The following is an 18,793-nucleotide window of genomic DNA, read 5'->3' as shown; positions in this document are numbered from 1 at the left end:
TGTAGGAGCGAAGGCGGGAGAGGCGAGGGGAGGCTGGCTGCAAGCTCCCGGCGAGGTGGCCGCCGGCGGGGGGGGCAACCCTCATCCTCCGCCGGCAAGGCCCGGCCTTCAGCAAGTGCCCGCCCAGGAGCGCGTCTTAACTTATAAAACTCTGAACACAACTTACAAGGCCCAGAATGACAAACCATAGAGCTAACACCAGTTTCTTTAAACTCAGGTGGCAGAGGAAGAAGGTTTATGAGGGGAAATAAGTACAAAAGTGACATTTTTATAGCATTCTTCAGCCATGTACTGCAGCGATCGTTGTCAATGTGAAAGGGGCTTTTGGAAAACCTAGGCAAGGAGCCTGCTGTTCATTATTACAAACCGTAAAATTGAGGTACAGAGATTAAAATGAACACAGAGTTATCAAAATTAGAAAGTAGGATCCAGGTGTTGACTCCTGGGAGCCTTCCTACCACGGGTGTACAATGGCTTATTTCTAAAATAGCAGACACAAGTATCAAAGTAAAAGACATGAAAAGTACATGGAAATAACAGTATGTTTGCACAGAAACAAACTTACCTTTGCCCTTACACCATCCAGGAACACTGCTGTGACCTGGAGGCAAGGTTTCAAAACAGTGTCTTGAGTGCTTCACATTATTGTTATGTACTCTATTGCCTATCAGCACAGTGACCAAAAACGCCCTAAGGTTGCTCCTCCTTTCAAATGGTTTAAAACACATACTAAAGTAGATTTGTATTTTCTTTCCTCAGCAGGACAAAGCGATCTCAGCCTGTACACTGATGCTTTCAAAATAGCAGCTGTCACACAACCACGCTTTACAGCACATCAGTGGATTTCAGCACGTTTTCGTGATCACTTGAAGCTTTGTACCCTCCACCACTCCCCATGTCACATTCAGCCCAGAGGTTTGGCTGTGCCACGGTCCAAGGCCTAGTTTGATGCAGCACTGCCATGTGACCTTGCCTGAGTTTTACTGAGAAAATTGTTAAGCTATGAGAAAGTACATGAGCTAAAGCCGTGAAAGACAAGAAGGTAAAGTCACAGAAGTGTTGTTGGGATGACAGTAGTTAGCTGGTGAAAGGTTCAAGAGAAAAGATACAGAAAGAAAGAAAACCGGAAAAAAGATAACTCAGTAATGCTGAGGATCAGCCCATACCAACAAATGGTAGAGACCATTCCCCAGCATATTGAAAATATCCTGGCCAGCTAAGACTCATCAGTTTTCTTATCAGGAGTGGTAAGCATATTACTGTTTAGCCTAGTAATCTGTTAGTCCTAGCTATCTATTTTGCATATTAGCTGATACACACAATTTAAGTAATTATTTATCCTGCTTGCAGAGTCTCTTTGTGCATGGTAAATGATGCCTGAACAAAAGCAACCCATTGATCGTGAGTTGCATGCTCTCCTGCTAAAGTACTTTCTCCCTGCATTAAACTATTATAAACAATTAAAAATAAAATTTAAAAGATCTGTCCATACACAACAGTTAGTTTTTGCTAATACTGCAAGATGACCAGAACTGACATTATAACAGCCACCCAACAGCTTGGCTACATTTAAATTATATACAGTTTCCATTTTTTCCATTATTGCTAAGCACTGGGTATACACCTATGGTATCAACTGCAGAAGAACTAATATAAATAAGGCAACATCATAAAATATATAACACTTTCTGTCCAAAAAAAGGTAAATGAAATTGCCATTACATTTTTCCATTTACCATTTCTATGAAGGTTGTTAGAGAAGAGGCACTGGTCCACAGGGAACAGTTTGTCTCCTCTCTTTCTGTGACATTGCATTCCATCTGCCTAAAGACTAACTTCCGTCTTTCCTGAGGATCATTTATTTTTATTAGAATGGAAAAGAAATATAGTGTTAGATCCTTAAATTTCTATTTAAAGTCCCATTATAGTTTAATGTTAAATAGCATAACAGCTTGATTCCTCCCTCCTCTCATTAAATGTTGAACAGCTGAGATAAAAATTGGAATATGTTAAACACTTAACAGTTTAAAACATTGGTCAGTGCCTGCCAATAACAAGAAATAAAAAATCTATATGTAAGTAATAATAAAAGAGATAAAAATTAAAGAGCTGTTTCTAAATGAAGGGCCATATTCAGTTCTTGTTACCGTCAGTACTAAAAAGCTATTCGAGCAGTGTTCTGGAAGTTCTGCAATGTGGTCAGAATGCATTTGCAGAAAATACATTTTTCTCTTACTCAGCAGTTCAAACAATTTTTAAATGTATCAGACAACTATACAGAAAAATATTCAAGGTGATAACCAGGGCTTTCATAGTTGAGTTGCTTCTATTTCCTCTTTACCTCAAGATGAGTGCCATGCCAATCACATTTGTGTACAGCAAGAAGAAAAACAACCAGTGTTTAGCTGAGTCAGCTGTCTCTGTGACTTGCCTTCGAATATCCAGGGCTTGGTTTCTTAATTATGGATGGGGAGATTAATTTGCACAGACCTCAAATATCCACTGACTTGGGTATCTGTTGTTATGGGCACATATACACATGTGAGTGCTAATATTAAAGCTACAATCATACTTTCAGAAAAATTTCAAGAGTAGCTTCGACTTCAGCTGAAGAAATGTTAGAGGAAAGAAAAGGTTTCATTTCTGAATGAAATTCTCCGTAGAACTTAGACCTAACCGAAAGATTTTATTATTCTTTTTTGAAGCTACCATATCCTTTATTTTCTGCTTGTTACAGAAATGCAATGCAGCTGCAATACATGCATTATTCCTCCAAGTATACTACCACGCACATAAAGCTTGGGAACAGAAGCAATCAATTAAATCAGCGCAAAAATAATTTCAGTGCACTTCAGATTCCTGGTTTATTCAAACCAGTAGCATTCCTCCCACATTTGCACAAGCATATAACAACACTGGAAAGGTCTTGAAATCTTTACTACCAAATCAGCAAACCTCTACTTAGGGAAAGGGACTAACTTAACTGTTGAAGACAATACTTAACTGATGAGTCATTAAAAAGGGTCTTCGGGTTTTCTCCCCAGCAAATTTCTATCAGCTTCTTCATAAAGGACTAGTGAAATAATCTTCCTTGGTCTATACTTTTTCTACTCTCTTTTGCCAGTTGTGAAAACTTTGAGAACTAGTACTACAGTCCGAACAGATAATATCAGTTGTTTCAGACTACATGGATCTACTAGACTTATATCTACGCTATGCAAGAATATCTAATAAAATACCTAGTATTTTACAGCATTCAAGCAATACCCTTCATATGTAACTATAAAACAGCTATAATGTCCCAAACAAAACACATAATTTCTCATGCAGGAAATTAATTAACTATAGACCTTAAATCTTGCTTTATTCCTTGAATATGCTTTGTTCATTAGACCACCCTGTACTTAGATTTTTTTTTTCTTAAATTGATAATATCTATCAATTTTTTTCTTTAAAAAAAAAAACTCAAATCAGAAATAACTATTGGAAGACTGGTATGTCATTGTCCTGTTCAGTATCATAGGAAGAGTTTTACTAACTGGTCACACAGAAAAATTAATGCATAAAAATCTTAATTGACATAGGAGAATGAAAGACTGTAGAACTTTAGATGTAATTCACTGATGTCAGTGGCAGATTTTGCCTTACTTAAAGCTGCAGAGAGTTCTGTGTTTACCGTGTTAGCTGCTTCTTCAGCCTCAGCAGCTAGCAAAAGTTAAGTCTGCAAGTTGTATTAGTCAGGGGAAGAAATGGATGGTGAAATCAGGGTCTTTTTATTTAAAAGAATCCACAAATTTCTTTGTGTCTCAGCACAGGAGGATTTAAATGACAGACACAGCTCATAGCTCCAAACCTCATTCAGCCACCACCCAATCCAAGAGATTTCTTCAGAGATTTTTTTTTTTTCCCTTAAGGTCTCACAATTACCAGCTCTCTTGAGATTATATAGTGGCTTTCTATTCTTAGCATATTTCTCCCCTCCCTCTCTCTCTCTCTCACACACGCACACACATACACTTCCTACTCAAAACAAGACCCAGCGAAACCCTCTGCCCACATAGTTATAATTCCCAAGAGAACTTTCATATGCTTTTGTTTTGGGCAGTGACAATGTGCATATGTTTTCATTCCAGGCCCCCTATTGGTTCTCATGCTGTAGTTTAATGAAGACAGACCAGCTATTAAACTCAGCAGTTTCGGCAAGCTGTAACTCAGCTTCTAGAGTTCCTTTGACCTTGCAAGTTGGAGTGAGATTTTTTTTTTTTTTTTAGCATGTTGCCTATTCAAGGATATTACTAAGTAAATGTTTTGGTTTAGCAAATACATACATTTTCCTATGGGTGTTTGGTTTTAAAAGTATAAGGTGCTTGGACTATAATAAAGAGCATGAGATAAAGATCAAGATTAGTAAATTAGATAACTGCTGTGAAAAGGAACAGCAAAGTTACCCCTGAGTTCTTTAAGTCAGTAAGAAAAAGTCTAAGAACAGTGGAAATGGACAGATATGTTTTTGTAGTTGAGTCATTCCTCACGATTAAAGTGAATTACAACTGTGCTAAAAATAGAATATCCACAGAGATATAATAAAATTGATTCAATTAGTTTTCTGTTTAGTTGTACATAAACAGGTTTCTGATGAAAAATATTGCTGGATATTTTGCAAGAAGTTTCTTTAAGCCTTTCCTGTTCTTCCTAAATACTATTGCATGCCTGAAGAAAGGAAAAGGAGTTCGGGGCAGTCCCAGCCAGTCAGCTGGTCAGTCAGACTTCTATCTTTAACACAGAGACATAACAATTTTTGCTTTGAAAGTTACATGAATCACAAATCATCCCTGTCATGTGAATCCAGACACATCATAGTTTGAAGAAAGAAAGGTGCCCCAAATGAAGACGTTTGCCACAGATGCGTGAATTATAATACTGTTTGGAACTGAAAGACAACAAGGTTTTACCTTCTGGAGCATAGATTTCATGGATTCAAATTCCAACACTGTGGTTGTAACTGGTAAGGTTTTTATTTTATTCTTCTTTTAGCTAGAGATGGTATGCACACATGCTTGATCTTTGTCATAAACAGTTCCCTGGAGGGAAAACCAGTAGCAAATGGTCATACTAACAATTCCAAATGGAAAATAACTTGCTGCTGTGCCTTCCTAAGAAAATCAGATGCATGTCAGAGGAAACAGACTGCAGTCTGCGCTCTTTACTGCCATCCAGTTTGGTTTGTTGTTCATTCTCTCCATGTTTTAATCTTTGTTGACATTCTCTCTGATCCAAACCACATAGCTCAAGGCAGTTCAGGCTAGTATTAGATAAAGCTTACCCAAAAGGAGCTCTGAAGCAAGAAAACCAGGTTGCATCACAATGTCACATAGTCAGCATCCAGAATTAGAGCAACACATGGCAAGTTTCAGGGTGTCAGTTTCATGGCAAGGTAAGGGAGATTTAAACCGGAGATGCTGCCTCATCACTGCTAAACCAGACCATTAAATTTAAATATACCAAAGGAGCATGCCTGAACGTGCAGCACAAGGGACCAAATTTGGAGTTTCTCTTGCTGGCTGTAACTACTGCTGAATCACAGTGGCAGAACCACCAGCTAGAGACTTCTGAGCTTTAAAAGGTTAAAGCTCTTAAGAAATGCTGCTACTCTCTATTCCTCTTGTTGCCACTGGCTCATCTAAAGGCAATCATTACACATATCTTGACATGTGAGTTGCTGTATAATTTTCCACTGCAGGTCATCTGAGGACATAGGAATGAGGTTGAAGCTACTTCAAAGAGATTTGCATCTTGCTGTTTTCAATTAAACACTTTTTTTTTTTTAATAGCTGCAAGATGGGCAGAACTAGTTTGGCTTGCTCTAGACATAACTGCAGTTGAACTGAATGGGAGTGCAGAATAGAGCAAGAGGAATTTGCTAACCTCTTAAAAGGCTGACAATCCGGTTCTCTCCTACGACATTTGTGGCACATACCCTTGATGGACACACTTCTTAGCACCTTATTAGTTTTTTCCTCCCCTTAGATGCCATTTAGGTGCAGAAGTCTACTTGTTCAAATAGTTTTAGACTAGTGTGTCCTGTTAAAGACACAGGTGCATCTTTAAGCTATTACAGAGATTATCACAGCATGCCTCTGTCACATTTTCACCTGCTCATAATATAAACCTGCTGGCAGTGAGCCCAGTTTATTACACAGTGCCTAATAACATTCAGCCAGTTAGCTCTCCAAGTTGTTGCAGGTATTTCAGTACTGTAAAACTCTCTTACATTTAGTCATTTCTTTCCATAGAACAATTTTATCCTAAGCAGTTATTTCTTATGGCCACAACTGAGATGCATGTGTTTCATCGTGAGCTATTTAATAACTCTACTATAATTCTGCAGTTCTGCACACACATGTACAGAAACATGCACGACAACCACAGCTTCGAAATGGAGTAGGTGCCACCCTAATTTTGCTCTGAAAGCGGAGTGGGACCAGTGAGGTTTTCTGTTTCCTGTTAACGTGAAATGAGTCCTATTTCCCCTGTTCCCTCTCCATAGTACAAACTTAAACCTGGGGAAAACATTGTCAAAAATATTAGCACCATCAAGCTTTTCATAATATTGAAGAGAGAAGTTCTTGTATCAGTGCATATAAAAAATGAATGTCCTATTCCCTCAAGTGTTATAAAGGCTAAATCCTATCTAAAAAACTCAACCTCCATAACCAAAAGTATGAAGATAAAGAACAAATATGCGTATGCATACATGTCAGCACCTAATCTACAATTGCAGAGCAAGCATAGGTTAAAAGCACCTTCCTTTCTTTTCAGGTTTTGGTCCCTTTAGACAATACCTGGTTAATTCTAGCTGGGAAGCAGTAAAGGTAAGCATAAAAAAAAAAGGGAGGGAGGTGTTTTATTTTGTGGAGATCCCAATACAAACTGTGTTCAGGCTTTCCATTCCCTTCAAGAAAGTTATTTCTCACGACTCATTAAACAGAATTGTGCCTCATGGAGCAGACTCCCAACATGGAAGAAAGAGGATAATTAAGAAGTGAAATATTATTTTATTTGCAAGAATTTTTTTTGGTGCTATTTAAGCACTTTTCAAAGTATTATTCTTAATTTTTAAAAAGGGTATTTTTTACCCAGGGAGCCTTCTCTCCAACTAATGCATATGCCACAGGTTATCTCTGTCTTCAGTAAACAGATTATCTCATACCACAACTCATCATGTCTGTGTGAGGCGACTTCCTTCTTATACAAGTCTAGCCTATTGAATTCTCACTGCGTATTTCAGGAACACAAAACCAAAAGCATGCCAGTTCTAAGCATGTTTTCACATCTCAGCTTTGGCTTCCACTCTCAAATGACAGTGAAGTCTACAGTTAAAATTGAAAACAAGGTCATTCAGATTTCTTTCCCCTCCATACAACTTGACTAGTAGTAACATGTCTAAGATGGAGTCTTGAAAATTTCTGCTTATTTCCTAAGTATGTGTATTAGAACAAATTTAGCTGGGTGATACAAAGACATGGCTTGGATACCTGGCTTTCAGCATGAACTTTTATGTCACAATTGTTTATTTTCAAATTATTGTTTGTGTGAACCCACATTTCTTGGGACACACCAAAAATTTCCACAAATAGATTATTTTTCAGGAACAGGATCACTTGTTTTTAAAATGTTATCTAAGTTTTAACAATAACATAACTTCTCTCTTTAAATATACCTTACAGAATAAATACCCGACCATTGTATGTAAAAGTATGTCTGCTACAATGAAATAATTTACTAGTTTGGTACTTCAGTACTCTACCTCAATCTAAAGTGTGAAAGGTCATAGTATATATGTTCAAACAGTAGGAACAGCTGCAGAGATTTGCTGAGCACGTGTAAAAGTCACATCCAAGGTTCATTCATTCTCCTAGCACAGACAATGGCCTTTCCTTGAGTTCAGTTACTCTCATAAGGTATTTATGAACAGAGTTATTTTGAGAGGGTCTTTCACACAATTTCTTAGCAATTCCAAGGTAGAAAGAAGGTTAACAATGAAATCTGAACTGGGGAACAGTCAAGGTAGTAAAACTGAACTGGAAGATTGGTCCACTATCTGCAAGAAACAACAGATAATACTGGTAAAAATGGAAAGCAAGACACGTAAAACAAACTGAGGGGACTATGTTCTATTAAGGAGACTGAAATAAACCCACAAATATTTAATTCCTCGGGACACCGAAATGAAAAAGGTAGCTATAAGAAAGTAGTAGTAGTGATAGAAAGATGATGGCTCTACAGGACTATAACTGTGTTACAAGTTTTGGTGACAGCTACTGAAGATCTGTCTTGAAAATGAAATGCAGTCAAGCCAGAACGATTGAAAAACAAGGAGCTAGTCTATTTTTCCAAAGACCAAAGCTATAGCAACTCCACCAAGCTATACATATTTTCTATTTTAGCTTTGTTGGGTGAAGAATGCTGAGTGCAACTTGGTGTTTGGAAAAATAAATCTATTACCCACTCAAAGTCATGAGGGATGTTATCCCTGTAGGCTAACAAGAAACAAAAATACTTCTGTGATACCTTTCCACACCCCAGTCCACACAGGAGACCCATAAATTATCTTAACTCCAACTTGACATGTGCCCCACACCACAAATATTTGTCAGTTGACAGTGTTCTTGCTCATTATTTCCTGATTCCTATTGGTTCTAATTTTGGGTGCGAGCTCATACTCTTCTGGCTGAAAATAAAACATGTTCTTTATCTGCAAGCAAAACAGCCTAAAGCGAAAACGCACCGATGAGATGAGTTTTCTGTAACAATGCCATGCGCCCGCTACACCAGGAAGTTATATAACAAGGGCTACAGCATTCCATAATGAAACAGATGTCAGTCCTTGTGTACGGAGGAGAACAAATCCATTTCCCCCTGATGTGACACCCTCTGTGTGGAATTAATTTGTATTCATACTGGGGATGCTGCTGTGGTTTCCTATTCCCTGGCAAAGGTGGTTAATCCAGGCAATTCAGGGAAATTTGCTGCAAATCTGGGAGTACTCTGAATGTTGATAGGCTTCTCCACACTAAATAGCAATCTCATGGTATTGTTCCATTGGTCTTGTTCACATGAGTAGCCCTATGGTCTTCAGGAAGCTTATGCACATATATTAAATACAGCAAAATTTAGTATTTACATCTGGAAGTAATCCTGTCTTGGCTTTGGGCTTCCTGCATGGATCACTGAAGTGACATAAAGCCCCCCTGCCGAGTCTCTTTTCTGAGAACAAGCAAGAGCGCACTCAAACTCATCCTCAAGAAAGTACTGGGCAGCCAGATGAGAGCTACTAAATATGATTGCTCAGGCTTAATGCCTTTGTAGCATTATCCAGAACTATCCTAATTACTACCTCAAAACGAACTGGGTTCTTAACAAAAGCCTGGATACCATGGCAGCCTCAGTGATGTAATGCTGATACATGTCATTTTAAGAGTTCATATCCCAGAAGGGTCCTCACACCAAAAGCATCCAAAAAATACATGGTAACAGGAGTCCCAAGGTCCTAATTCTCAAAGCATAACCTTGCCCTCCATGCTTTTTGAAATAGAGTCTTTGCCAAAGAGCAATGGCTTCACTTCTGTGAGCAATGCTTGCTCCTACACATAACTGCTTCCTTAAGATCCCTGCTACCAGCTTCTCTGTAAGATGCTGTTACGCTCTGCCTGGCTGATGGCATCAGCCATTTTCCTGAACCTCTTTTCTTGCTGTAGGAAGGCTGAGAGATTGATCCAGTGAGCACACAGCCCATTCCGATAGTTGCATCCCTTCTATGCCCTCACTGGGCACTCAGAAAAATGGTTGTGTGACATTGTTTCTCTTACAAATTAACTATTTACTACTGCCTTTTTGGTGGATAAGCCAATTTCAATTTCTGAAATCCCCTGGAATCGGATGATAAATGTTAATAAAACTCTCCAAATCTCTATTTCTGCTGGTTTAGAAAGAGTATTTGTTCTGAATTATTCGATTTCTTATTGATACTGTGTAGCAGTGCATTGTCCCGCATTGCCTGTTTTATAATATGAAACTGAAATTTTCGAAGAATGTGAGGAGTACCTTGTTTTTGCATGAACCCAAGTTCTCATCAGAGCACAAGACGACTCACACACGCGGCGTTCATCACCATTGCATCCACGGAGTTCTCATTCCTCAGCAAGTAGCTCTCGAGTGTTCAGGGAAAAGGATAGTCAAATGGATCTGAAAGTACAGGTGAACCTGTCAATTCAGGGTCATCGAGAAAAGCTTCAGAGCTTTTATAGGCACTGTCACATGGCCCAACATGGTTGTCTAGCACTAGAAAGACAGCTTCTTTTTTAGAAACCTGTCTCACTAAGTTTTTCATGGTTCTCATAACTCCACTCACCTGAAATACCCTTCTAAAATACGCACGAAAGCTCCACCAGCAGCACTTTTAACTCTTGAAGCGCAGGACATTGTCTCTAAAGGAAAACGCCACCAAGTATTTACTCTGCATTTGCTGACAGATCACATTGAGTTACCGTGATGTGTTAGTTCTTCAGCACGACACGGGACCCTCAGAATCCCAGATCCCCCAAATTATTTATTCCATATTACAGATTGATGGTCCCAACTAATAACCCTTGATCTGACCCTGTTTCTGTGTCTCCTCCAGAAACTCCTGTCTGGCACTTGGCAGCTAAATAACCTGTCGGGGCAGTCTACCATCAAGGTCAAAGTCCCCAGTTAATAGGGCACAAATGTAAGTTGAGTGACAACATTCATAGTGATTAAACTGTTAGTGCAAAGAACAGGTCACATTTCCAACTGCTTCTGGGAACTATGTTTGCTATCGGGAGATGAGGATCAGATCTCCGAGTGCAGTTTTTCATCCTGCCACTGACCATGTGGTCTTTGGAAATTTGTCATTTAATCCCTCTGTCTCTCTCCCTCTCTGCTTTAGTTTCCTCACCTATGAAACTAAGGAGACATTGCTATTTAGTTCCTTCATTTCTGTTCTGGAACTTTCTTACATCCCTAAAGCTTTAAAAAGGTATCGGCAGGATTAAAAAAAAAGACCCAAACCCAAACCCACCAAACGACCAAACAAAAAAATCTTTGCAACATCCTTGCAGACTGACTGGGTCAACTGGTAACTTCGGTTTTCTTCCGGCGCCAACACAAGCCTTTTTGAATGAGGTTCACAAAATTAACACGTGCAGCCCCCTGCCTGCCCCCCCCTTCCTGGCAACCCAAATCAGTGAAAACTCAGGCAAACTTACTGAAATTTTCTGGAGTTTTCTAAAAGTTCAAGCTTCTAACACCGCACGTGACACACAACCACCGCACCGGAGCACAACTGTTCTGTGCAAATCACTTCTCTTTGGGGGGGCTGTGTAAGAACGCGGGCCAGAACTCCGGTGGACCGGGACTATGACCACGACGCACCAACAACACAAGGTCATCAGCTGATAATGCTGGATTTAATTTCCCTTTTAGAAAAACTTCCCAACAAAGAATCTCCACGCTTTCTTTTCAACCACTTCTCCCACAAAAGAAGTCCTCCAAAGCTTTTGTCCTCCTTTGAAGTTTCCTTTGCTGTTTCAACTACAAAAGACAGGCACTTGTTTACTGAATTATCTCACCAGCGTGAGCTCTAGTTTCCAGATGCAGTCATCCTCCTCCAGCCATTTTCAGTCTCTCACCTTAAATGCAAAAATGGTTTTGGTTAAGGCTGAGACTTGGCTGAGGCAAGGAACAACCTTTTTTTTTTTTTTTGTTCCATGTTTGCACAACATCTGGTCTAATGGGGTATAAGCCCGTGGTTAGGATTCTTAGCCAACAAAGTAATACACGTTATTGGCAACATGCTGAAATTGCCTAGGACATAGCGAACCATCTTCCTCTGACACAAATTCTCAGCCCTTTGCTATTGGCCAGCTTCTGGTTTTGTCCTGCACAAGAGTATTTCTGCGTGTTTCTCCCATGACAAATGGTGACAACAGAATGTCAATCCAGAGAGCACGAGAGGAGAACAGCCTAACAACTTACTTTGGGTCTCCACATTCTGTACCAACGTTACGGGTAGTCGAGTCCTCTAAGCCTTACAGTTAAAAAGGAAGAATCTCATTAAATGTTAAGATTAGAGATGCTTTAGAAAAGAAAATGCTAATTGTGAACCAGCTGGCGTTTTATTTTTTGGAAGCTAAGACACAGTACAGCATTCTTAAGCAAGATGATGCAATGGTCTCTCAAAGACTGTCAGCGCCCAGAGGAAAAAAGGCTGGCACTGTTCTCTAAATGTGTTTACTTCCCTGCAGGCATTGTTTCCTTGCTTGTGTCAAATAGTTTATTGAGCACAGCTAATCAATGTTTCCGCTGACAAGAAAATTGGAACAGTTTATATAGGAAGCCAGTGTTGAAGGGCAAATTTCCCAGTTCGCATGGATTAGAACTGTGGGCCTCAGCCGCCTGAGAGGCCTTAGTGAGGAATGAAAGCTTGAGAAGACAATGACATTTAATAAACAGTTAGAGGTTTCTTGGGCTAATCGCGTACCTCTGCTGCTGACTTTTTGCCCATGCCCCCCCTCAGGAACTTCACCTGTGTCCTCCTTCGGTAGTGGTCTGCTCAAATGCAACAGGGATTTTCAACCACCAGTTCACTTTTCTGGGACAAAGCTTTCTACCTCAGACGCATTCCTTCTGCATCCTGCCATTGCAGCAGCCTACCTTCTACTTTAGCCCTATTCCACAGGCAAAATCATTTCAAGTAATTTCCACGTGACGTTTCTTCTCCAGACCACCTTCCAACCATCTGGCCAGTCTGCTGCTTTGAAGGGCGCCTTTGTTTCTTTCACCTCAATCCTGGGCATAATTTTTGTTTCCTTTGGGAAAAGGTCCCATGTGGAATTTCAACTCTACGTAAATGACAGAGAAAGAACATCCCAATAAGTGACATTTCCTTTTACTAGGGGACCATATTCTAGACCAAAGAAGAAATTAAGCCCATTCTAAATGTGACCTTCGTCACATTGACAGTCACGTCCAGCAGAGCTTACCTGAACCAGTTCAAGCCAGCAGATCGCGTGTCACTTGAGTGGACAGCTAACGTGAATTCTCCCTCATTTGTGCCTCTTGACAGTGCAGGTTTATCTACTAGATTTTTCAGAGGAACAGCTCTTACCTATATCAGCGCCTATTTAGATGCTTTCAAGTGCGGAGCCCTTCTGAGAGATCCTGTATTTCATGGTTCCCCACGGACCAGTCCCTAAGCAATAACCACTCCCACCCATTGGAGACTGAGCATCCCTTTGGAAAACACGACAATGGCTCCACATGGACGTGACATTAGGAAATTGGTCAGCACATTTTAGTCTCTCCCGATTGAAAAAGGGAGAGCTACCACAACATTCAGACAACTGAATCTCACGGCAGACCAATGTTTAGGAACCACGGGCTTAGACAGCATTACGTTGCTCTTTCGTATGTTTTCTGTTGGATCAGCCTGATTTCTTTATCGCGGTCTGAGAAGTCCAATGCTCTTACAAGTCCACGGTGGTTTTTTGTTAACACAGGAGCTGTCCAAGAGAGGCCTTGGTAAAAACATAGACCTCCGTATCATGCAGCTGCCAGTGGTTTACCAAAAAGCAAAGGAGCAAGTCTTCATGATATGGACAACTCTTCAGCCACTGGTGAGTGATTAGGCAGTTATACATTTTCCCCTTCATTTATGAATATTATTATTCTGAGTGGAGCTTTAAAAAGATCACCACAAGAGTGCTACACAGTACGTGCAGCAGACAACTCTGGAAAGTGACTATTAAAACTGTGATAAAGGTTTCAAACTGAAATCTGGAGCACACAATAATTAGTCGTCTGTTTTAACCCCATGCCGTTTAAACAGCGTAATTGCACACTGAACAAGGAAAAAAAAACCACCAAAAATTGCAAAAACGGTACCACAGCTCTGAAGCCCTGAGCTGACTAGACACAACAAAAACAAACTAAAGCATAATTTTGTTCTCATTTATAATCTCTTATCAAAGTTTTCTTTAGGCGTGAGCTACAGCAAGACTCCCTACCTTGAAGCTAGTATTTCCCACAATGCTTGGCACTATTGCATTACATGTTTTTAAAAAACAGGTCTCATTTTTAATTTCCTGTTATTCGCTCTGGTGGGAAAAAAACAGCTTACTGTTCACGTTGGGCTGGCTTCATCCGCCAAAGCAATCATCATCCTTGAGCAGTGTGGGAAGAACAAAGGCTACCAAGAAGTGGATGCTTGTGGTTTTCACCCAGAAGGTGGCTGTTGCATGCTAGATGGCCCGGAAAAGATTGAATCTACAATTAATATGAAGACTCTCTGGAAAAACATTTCAGTGGAAGGGATTGATATAATCTTTTCCAGAGATGCGGGAAGGTAAACATTGCACACTGGGGGCTCGCATTAAAAGCAGAAGTAACTCAGTCAGCTCATTTAACCTTGAAGAATCTTTGCAATGACTTTTCCTCCAACCAAAATCGCTTTGAAGCAAAGTCTTCAGAGGGGCACAAGTATGAAAATGGGATAAATCTACATTTCACGTAGAGCAGCCTTCATGACAAACTGCAGCCAGTAGATATTTTTCCATAATTTGTAAATTATAAAAGAAACAAGGTTCAACATAGCGCCCCCTGCCATTAACAACCCCAGTAAACCTGAGCTATTAAGAGGGTCTGAAAGCAATACTGACTCGTAGCAGATTTTCATCTCTTTTTCCCAACTGGGAGGGATACAAAATACAAGTACATACACTGAAGAACAGAGCAATTACAGGTACCCTTTAGAATTATGTCTGTGATCTCATTACGTGTTTCAGTAGCACTGAAGCAATTTTCTATTATGCTAGTCATCATTTAAAAGGAACACACAGAAAATGATCTCATTTTAAACCATACAAATCAGCTAATTTTGGCCCTTAATTTCAGGATTTGCACCTGCAAGTTAGAAGGTGACAAGACAAAAAAACCCTACAGGTGCTGAGACTGTATGACTTACACAAAAAACTGTATTACGCAGCTGTAGTTCCAGTAGGCTGTTACCTTTCCCATCCCGCATAGCTTATAGGAGCCTAGAAAGGAATGCATGTCTCGTGGGTTTTTTATTTAAAGTTCCCTCTGGGTGGGTGTCTGAGAAACCAAACCATCAGATAAGGAACATTCGTTTCTCAGACTTGGTTTATTTCAGCATTTCCTTTATTCACTAAGCAAATATGTTTTTAATAATTTCATAAACCAGATCTGGTTTGGCTACTTAAGGAGTATTTAAATGTAATCAAAGCTTACTGTTCCTTAATTCAGGTTTCTGGTTTTGTTCTTAATATTGCAGGTATATCTGTGATTACACCTACTACACGTCTCTGTACTATGGCAGTGGAAGGGCAGCTTTCATCCATGTGCCCCCGTTATCCAAATCGGTAACAGCAGGCCTTCTAGGAAAAGCGTTGCAGACGATGATCTTAGAAATGTTGAAACAGTGTGGGGAAGACAGACAGTAAGATGGATCGTATAAGAAAAAAAATGAGGATTTCTTAGAATGCAATTCCTTACTCTCTTAAATGAAGCAAATTTTCTAAAGAGTATTTAAAAACCTTGCATGAAGGATTTTATATTCCATGTTACTTTCAGTGAAATTTCCTTACGAAACCCAAACAACGGTTTAGATCTCTCTGGTGTAAAAAGCTTGAGAGAAAAAACGAGTGATTGGCAGTCTGTGTTGCTAACAATGATAAGGTTGCGTCAGATTTAAGAAAGCGTGAAACTGAACTTAGAACATTTTAGATGCTTAATCCTAGTTCTGATGGTTAGAAAGACGTTAATAAAGACTTGCTGAACCAAGACGGATGCTTACAGCCGTAAGGATGTTCAGCATTGGACGCCTGTAACACAGGTCCCCCTCGGGCCCTGTCCAATGCAGGGAGATAGTTCAGCCATACAAAGTGCCCACGTAAAAAAATGTAAATATAAACACGTAGGGTTCCTGTTACGTGAATTTTTATAATTCTCTTAGTGACCTTCTCTAAATGCTGGTTTCTACATCAGGAATGGGCTGCGAACCCAGAGCGACTTGAAGGAACGTAAATAACAAGCTGGAATCCCGCAGGAATGGTAACGCCGTTAGTAATTTGGGTCTCAACTGCCCGCAAACACCACTTACCCAAACGCTCAGTGCCTGTCCCAGAGGAAAACGCTGTAGTCCTTCCACAGAGCACAGCACAAAGGCAACAGTCTTTCCGTAGAACAGCTCACGGCTGCTCAGGGACTTACGCCTCAGAATCAAAAAGCTAACTTGTCCCAAGAAAGGCAATCACTGTGTGCCTTTGCGTGCTGTGGCACGTGATGTTAGTTACGAAACGGGAACCCAGCGACATCCCAAATTGTAAAACTTGGAATCGGACAGTGACAGATCACTTCTGTGCTTCCCCCCTGCCAAGCCAGGCTCCTCCACGTCTCAAACACAGCTACGTACAGAAGGACTGCGCCATGAAAGCTGGGTATGACAGAGGTTTACAGCACTCCCCCTGCAGCACGCAGGTAACGCCAGCGCACGCTCCCCTTGATCATCTTGCTAGCACCACGACAGACAAGGAGGAGATAAAATTAGCAGGTGTTTTTCAAAAACGGTCACTAGAACAGGGCAGCAGCAGCTTGATGTGGACACCTGGGATTTCTCCAGGGAAACAAAAGCCCGTTCCTCAAGCATCACGTCAGTAAAAAGGACAGCAGACAAACCCAACAGCACGGACAGCTGATGAAGCTTTGGGCCACCATCGTGCCTTATTTCAGTCAACATCCAGATGCCAAGAGTCGGAGCAACTGGAAATGCCAAGATAATTCTAGTTTTCTTGCCACTGTCTTTTCCGACGACTGTTACAGAAAACTGATAAGCACGTGCTGGCTGGCTGAATGCCTCATCTATGGATTGCCGAAAGGGCAAATAAGCAGGTTTTCTTCGAATAAATATATCAATAAAACAAACCGCTTACCTTATTCAAGGGAGCTACCTACCGCAAAATGGGACTCGAAGTCCCATCGAGAAAGGGTCCACGAGCCCGGTGTCAACTGGATGCGAATACTTTTGATTGTACGTGCCAACATAACGGCAGTACTGACCTCTACTAAGATTTATCCAGAGTAGTTCAATTAAATGCGGCCAAAAAGGGCAGAAGAAAAACAGATTTACTCGGAGTTTTCCAACCTGTACGTGCTTCGCAAAAGGAGCGACAAATTCAGAAACAGGCAAATGCATACAGAATTCTTTTATTTAACTTAAATCATGTAGTACTGAAACTACTAGAAAAAAGCAGAGTAAGAGAAACTAAAGGAGCCTTAGCTTCAGCCATTCAAAATAGACAAAGTTTCTTCTTTTCATAATGTAAAGAATCCCGAGTATATCGCAATAACAGGAATAAATTCTTACAACAGAATATACAAAAACATTTTGAAATTTTTTTTTAATCTACTGATTCATTTTAATATAAACACAGGAATTTCTTTAGGAATAATTTATACACAGCAAGTCTTTTTATGTAATAAATTGGCCATGTTGTTGTTTAATTTTCTCTTAAAAAAATTTAAACAAGAAAAATTGGAAAATGTTGTATTTGCAACTGCATCCATTCCTTAGCACTTTCTAGTTTTGTTTTTGTCCCAGAGGTAGACAAACTCTGGCCAATCCTTTCATCTCAAGCCTCACTGGTTCAGAAAACAGAAGAGCCGATTTTTAAACAGTATCCGAATCATCAGAACCCTTCAGCGACGTGGTTAGTCAAATCTGGGGGGAGCGAGGGGGAAGGGATCTTCAGCATTCTTAAATAAAAATAAATAGGGACCCTGCCTTGCTCCTTTCAGCAAAGCTTCAAATGGCGCTCGGCATCTTTAGAGGCTGCGTACAAACTTTTGAAGTGGTAAGAAATCTGCAAATAGTTCTTCAACATTAATTATGAAAACCGTCTTCCCTCTTTCTCTTATGCAGTCGCATCCTTCAAACCACATGGCCACCGTAAAGCAGGTACTGAACAGCACAAGTGAGACTGGGTAGCAGCAAAACCCGTTCTGTTTCCCCGACCAGTGAGGTTCCTGTAGTCCATTACGTTAACTGCCCTAGACAGTGAAGTGAAACGACCAGGTAAGATGATCCCACCCCAACCAGAGGGCTCTGGAAGACCAGGATACTGAAGATACAGAACATTTCCCCACCTCCTTTATTCATTCGCTGTATACTGGGACACGAAGCTTGGGCGGGTAGGGGGAGAGGGACAAGCCGTGAATTGGACAAGTTAGCGATCCTTTTTGGCATATTGTAAAGCTAGCTAGTAAACTGGTACCATCAAAAAAAACTGATCACGTACAGCCACACCCATACACAGACACAGAAAAGTGCCCTTAAATTATATTTTAGGCATTTATAAACTACAAACATTTTATAAAATTATTCTATGTACTTACAAAATGCAATGAAACATTTAATTAGTTCTTGTAAACCAGATCTTCGTCAACTGACTACCCGTAATCTACTGGACTTAAAGCCCTATTGAAAATGCTAATGGTTACTAATCAACAAAACGCATACCAAAAAAAAAAAAAAAAAAGATGAACACACGCATATGCGCACACACACACAAACTAGTGATAGTCTTAAGGTACTTGTGGAACAGACCAACTGTAAGTTGAGACCGACTCATACAGACCGATATTAACAACCGTTAACTCCTGGCAATGAATTTACCGCTCCAGCTGGAAAGTCCAG

At 40.2% G+C, this 18,793-nt stretch overlaps 1 protein-coding gene across 7 annotated transcripts; it reads left to right on the top strand.

The window, feature by feature from the left end:
* Positions 1-767: 767 nt before the first annotated feature.
* On the top strand, positions 768-16,998 carry LOC103914778 (pyroglutamyl-peptidase 1-like protein). 7 transcript variants are annotated; one of them, XM_009321491.1, is made up of 7 exons: positions 768-1,247; positions 4,717-5,005; positions 6,820-6,872; positions 13,581-13,697; positions 14,196-14,425; positions 15,374-15,461; positions 16,055-16,998. In XM_009321491.1, the coding sequence occupies exons 2-7, from the start codon at positions 4,972-4,974 to the stop codon at positions 16,055-16,057; spliced, it is 525 nt and encodes a 174-aa protein (XP_009319766.1). In that variant the 5' UTR covers positions 768-1,247; positions 4,717-4,971; the 3' UTR covers positions 16,058-16,998. The 7 variants fall into 7 exon arrangements, with proteins under 7 accessions (XP_009319766.1, XP_009319765.1, XP_009319764.1 ...); XM_009321490.1 differs by having other exon boundaries at positions 15,374-15,547; positions 16,082-16,998; XM_009321489.1 differs by having other exon boundaries at positions 768-1,042; positions 4,850-5,005; positions 15,374-16,998.
* The last annotated feature ends 1,795 nt before the right edge of the window (positions 16,999-18,793 follow it).

Source organism: Pygoscelis adeliae, unplaced genomic scaffold (assembly GCF_000699105.1).
Source record: "Pygoscelis adeliae isolate BGI_AS28 unplaced genomic scaffold, ASM69910v1 Scaffold13, whole genome shotgun sequence".
NCBI classification, from domain to species: Eukaryota; Metazoa; Chordata; class Aves; order Sphenisciformes; family Spheniscidae; genus Pygoscelis; species Pygoscelis adeliae.
This window is presented reverse-complemented; position numbering and strand designations above follow the sequence as displayed.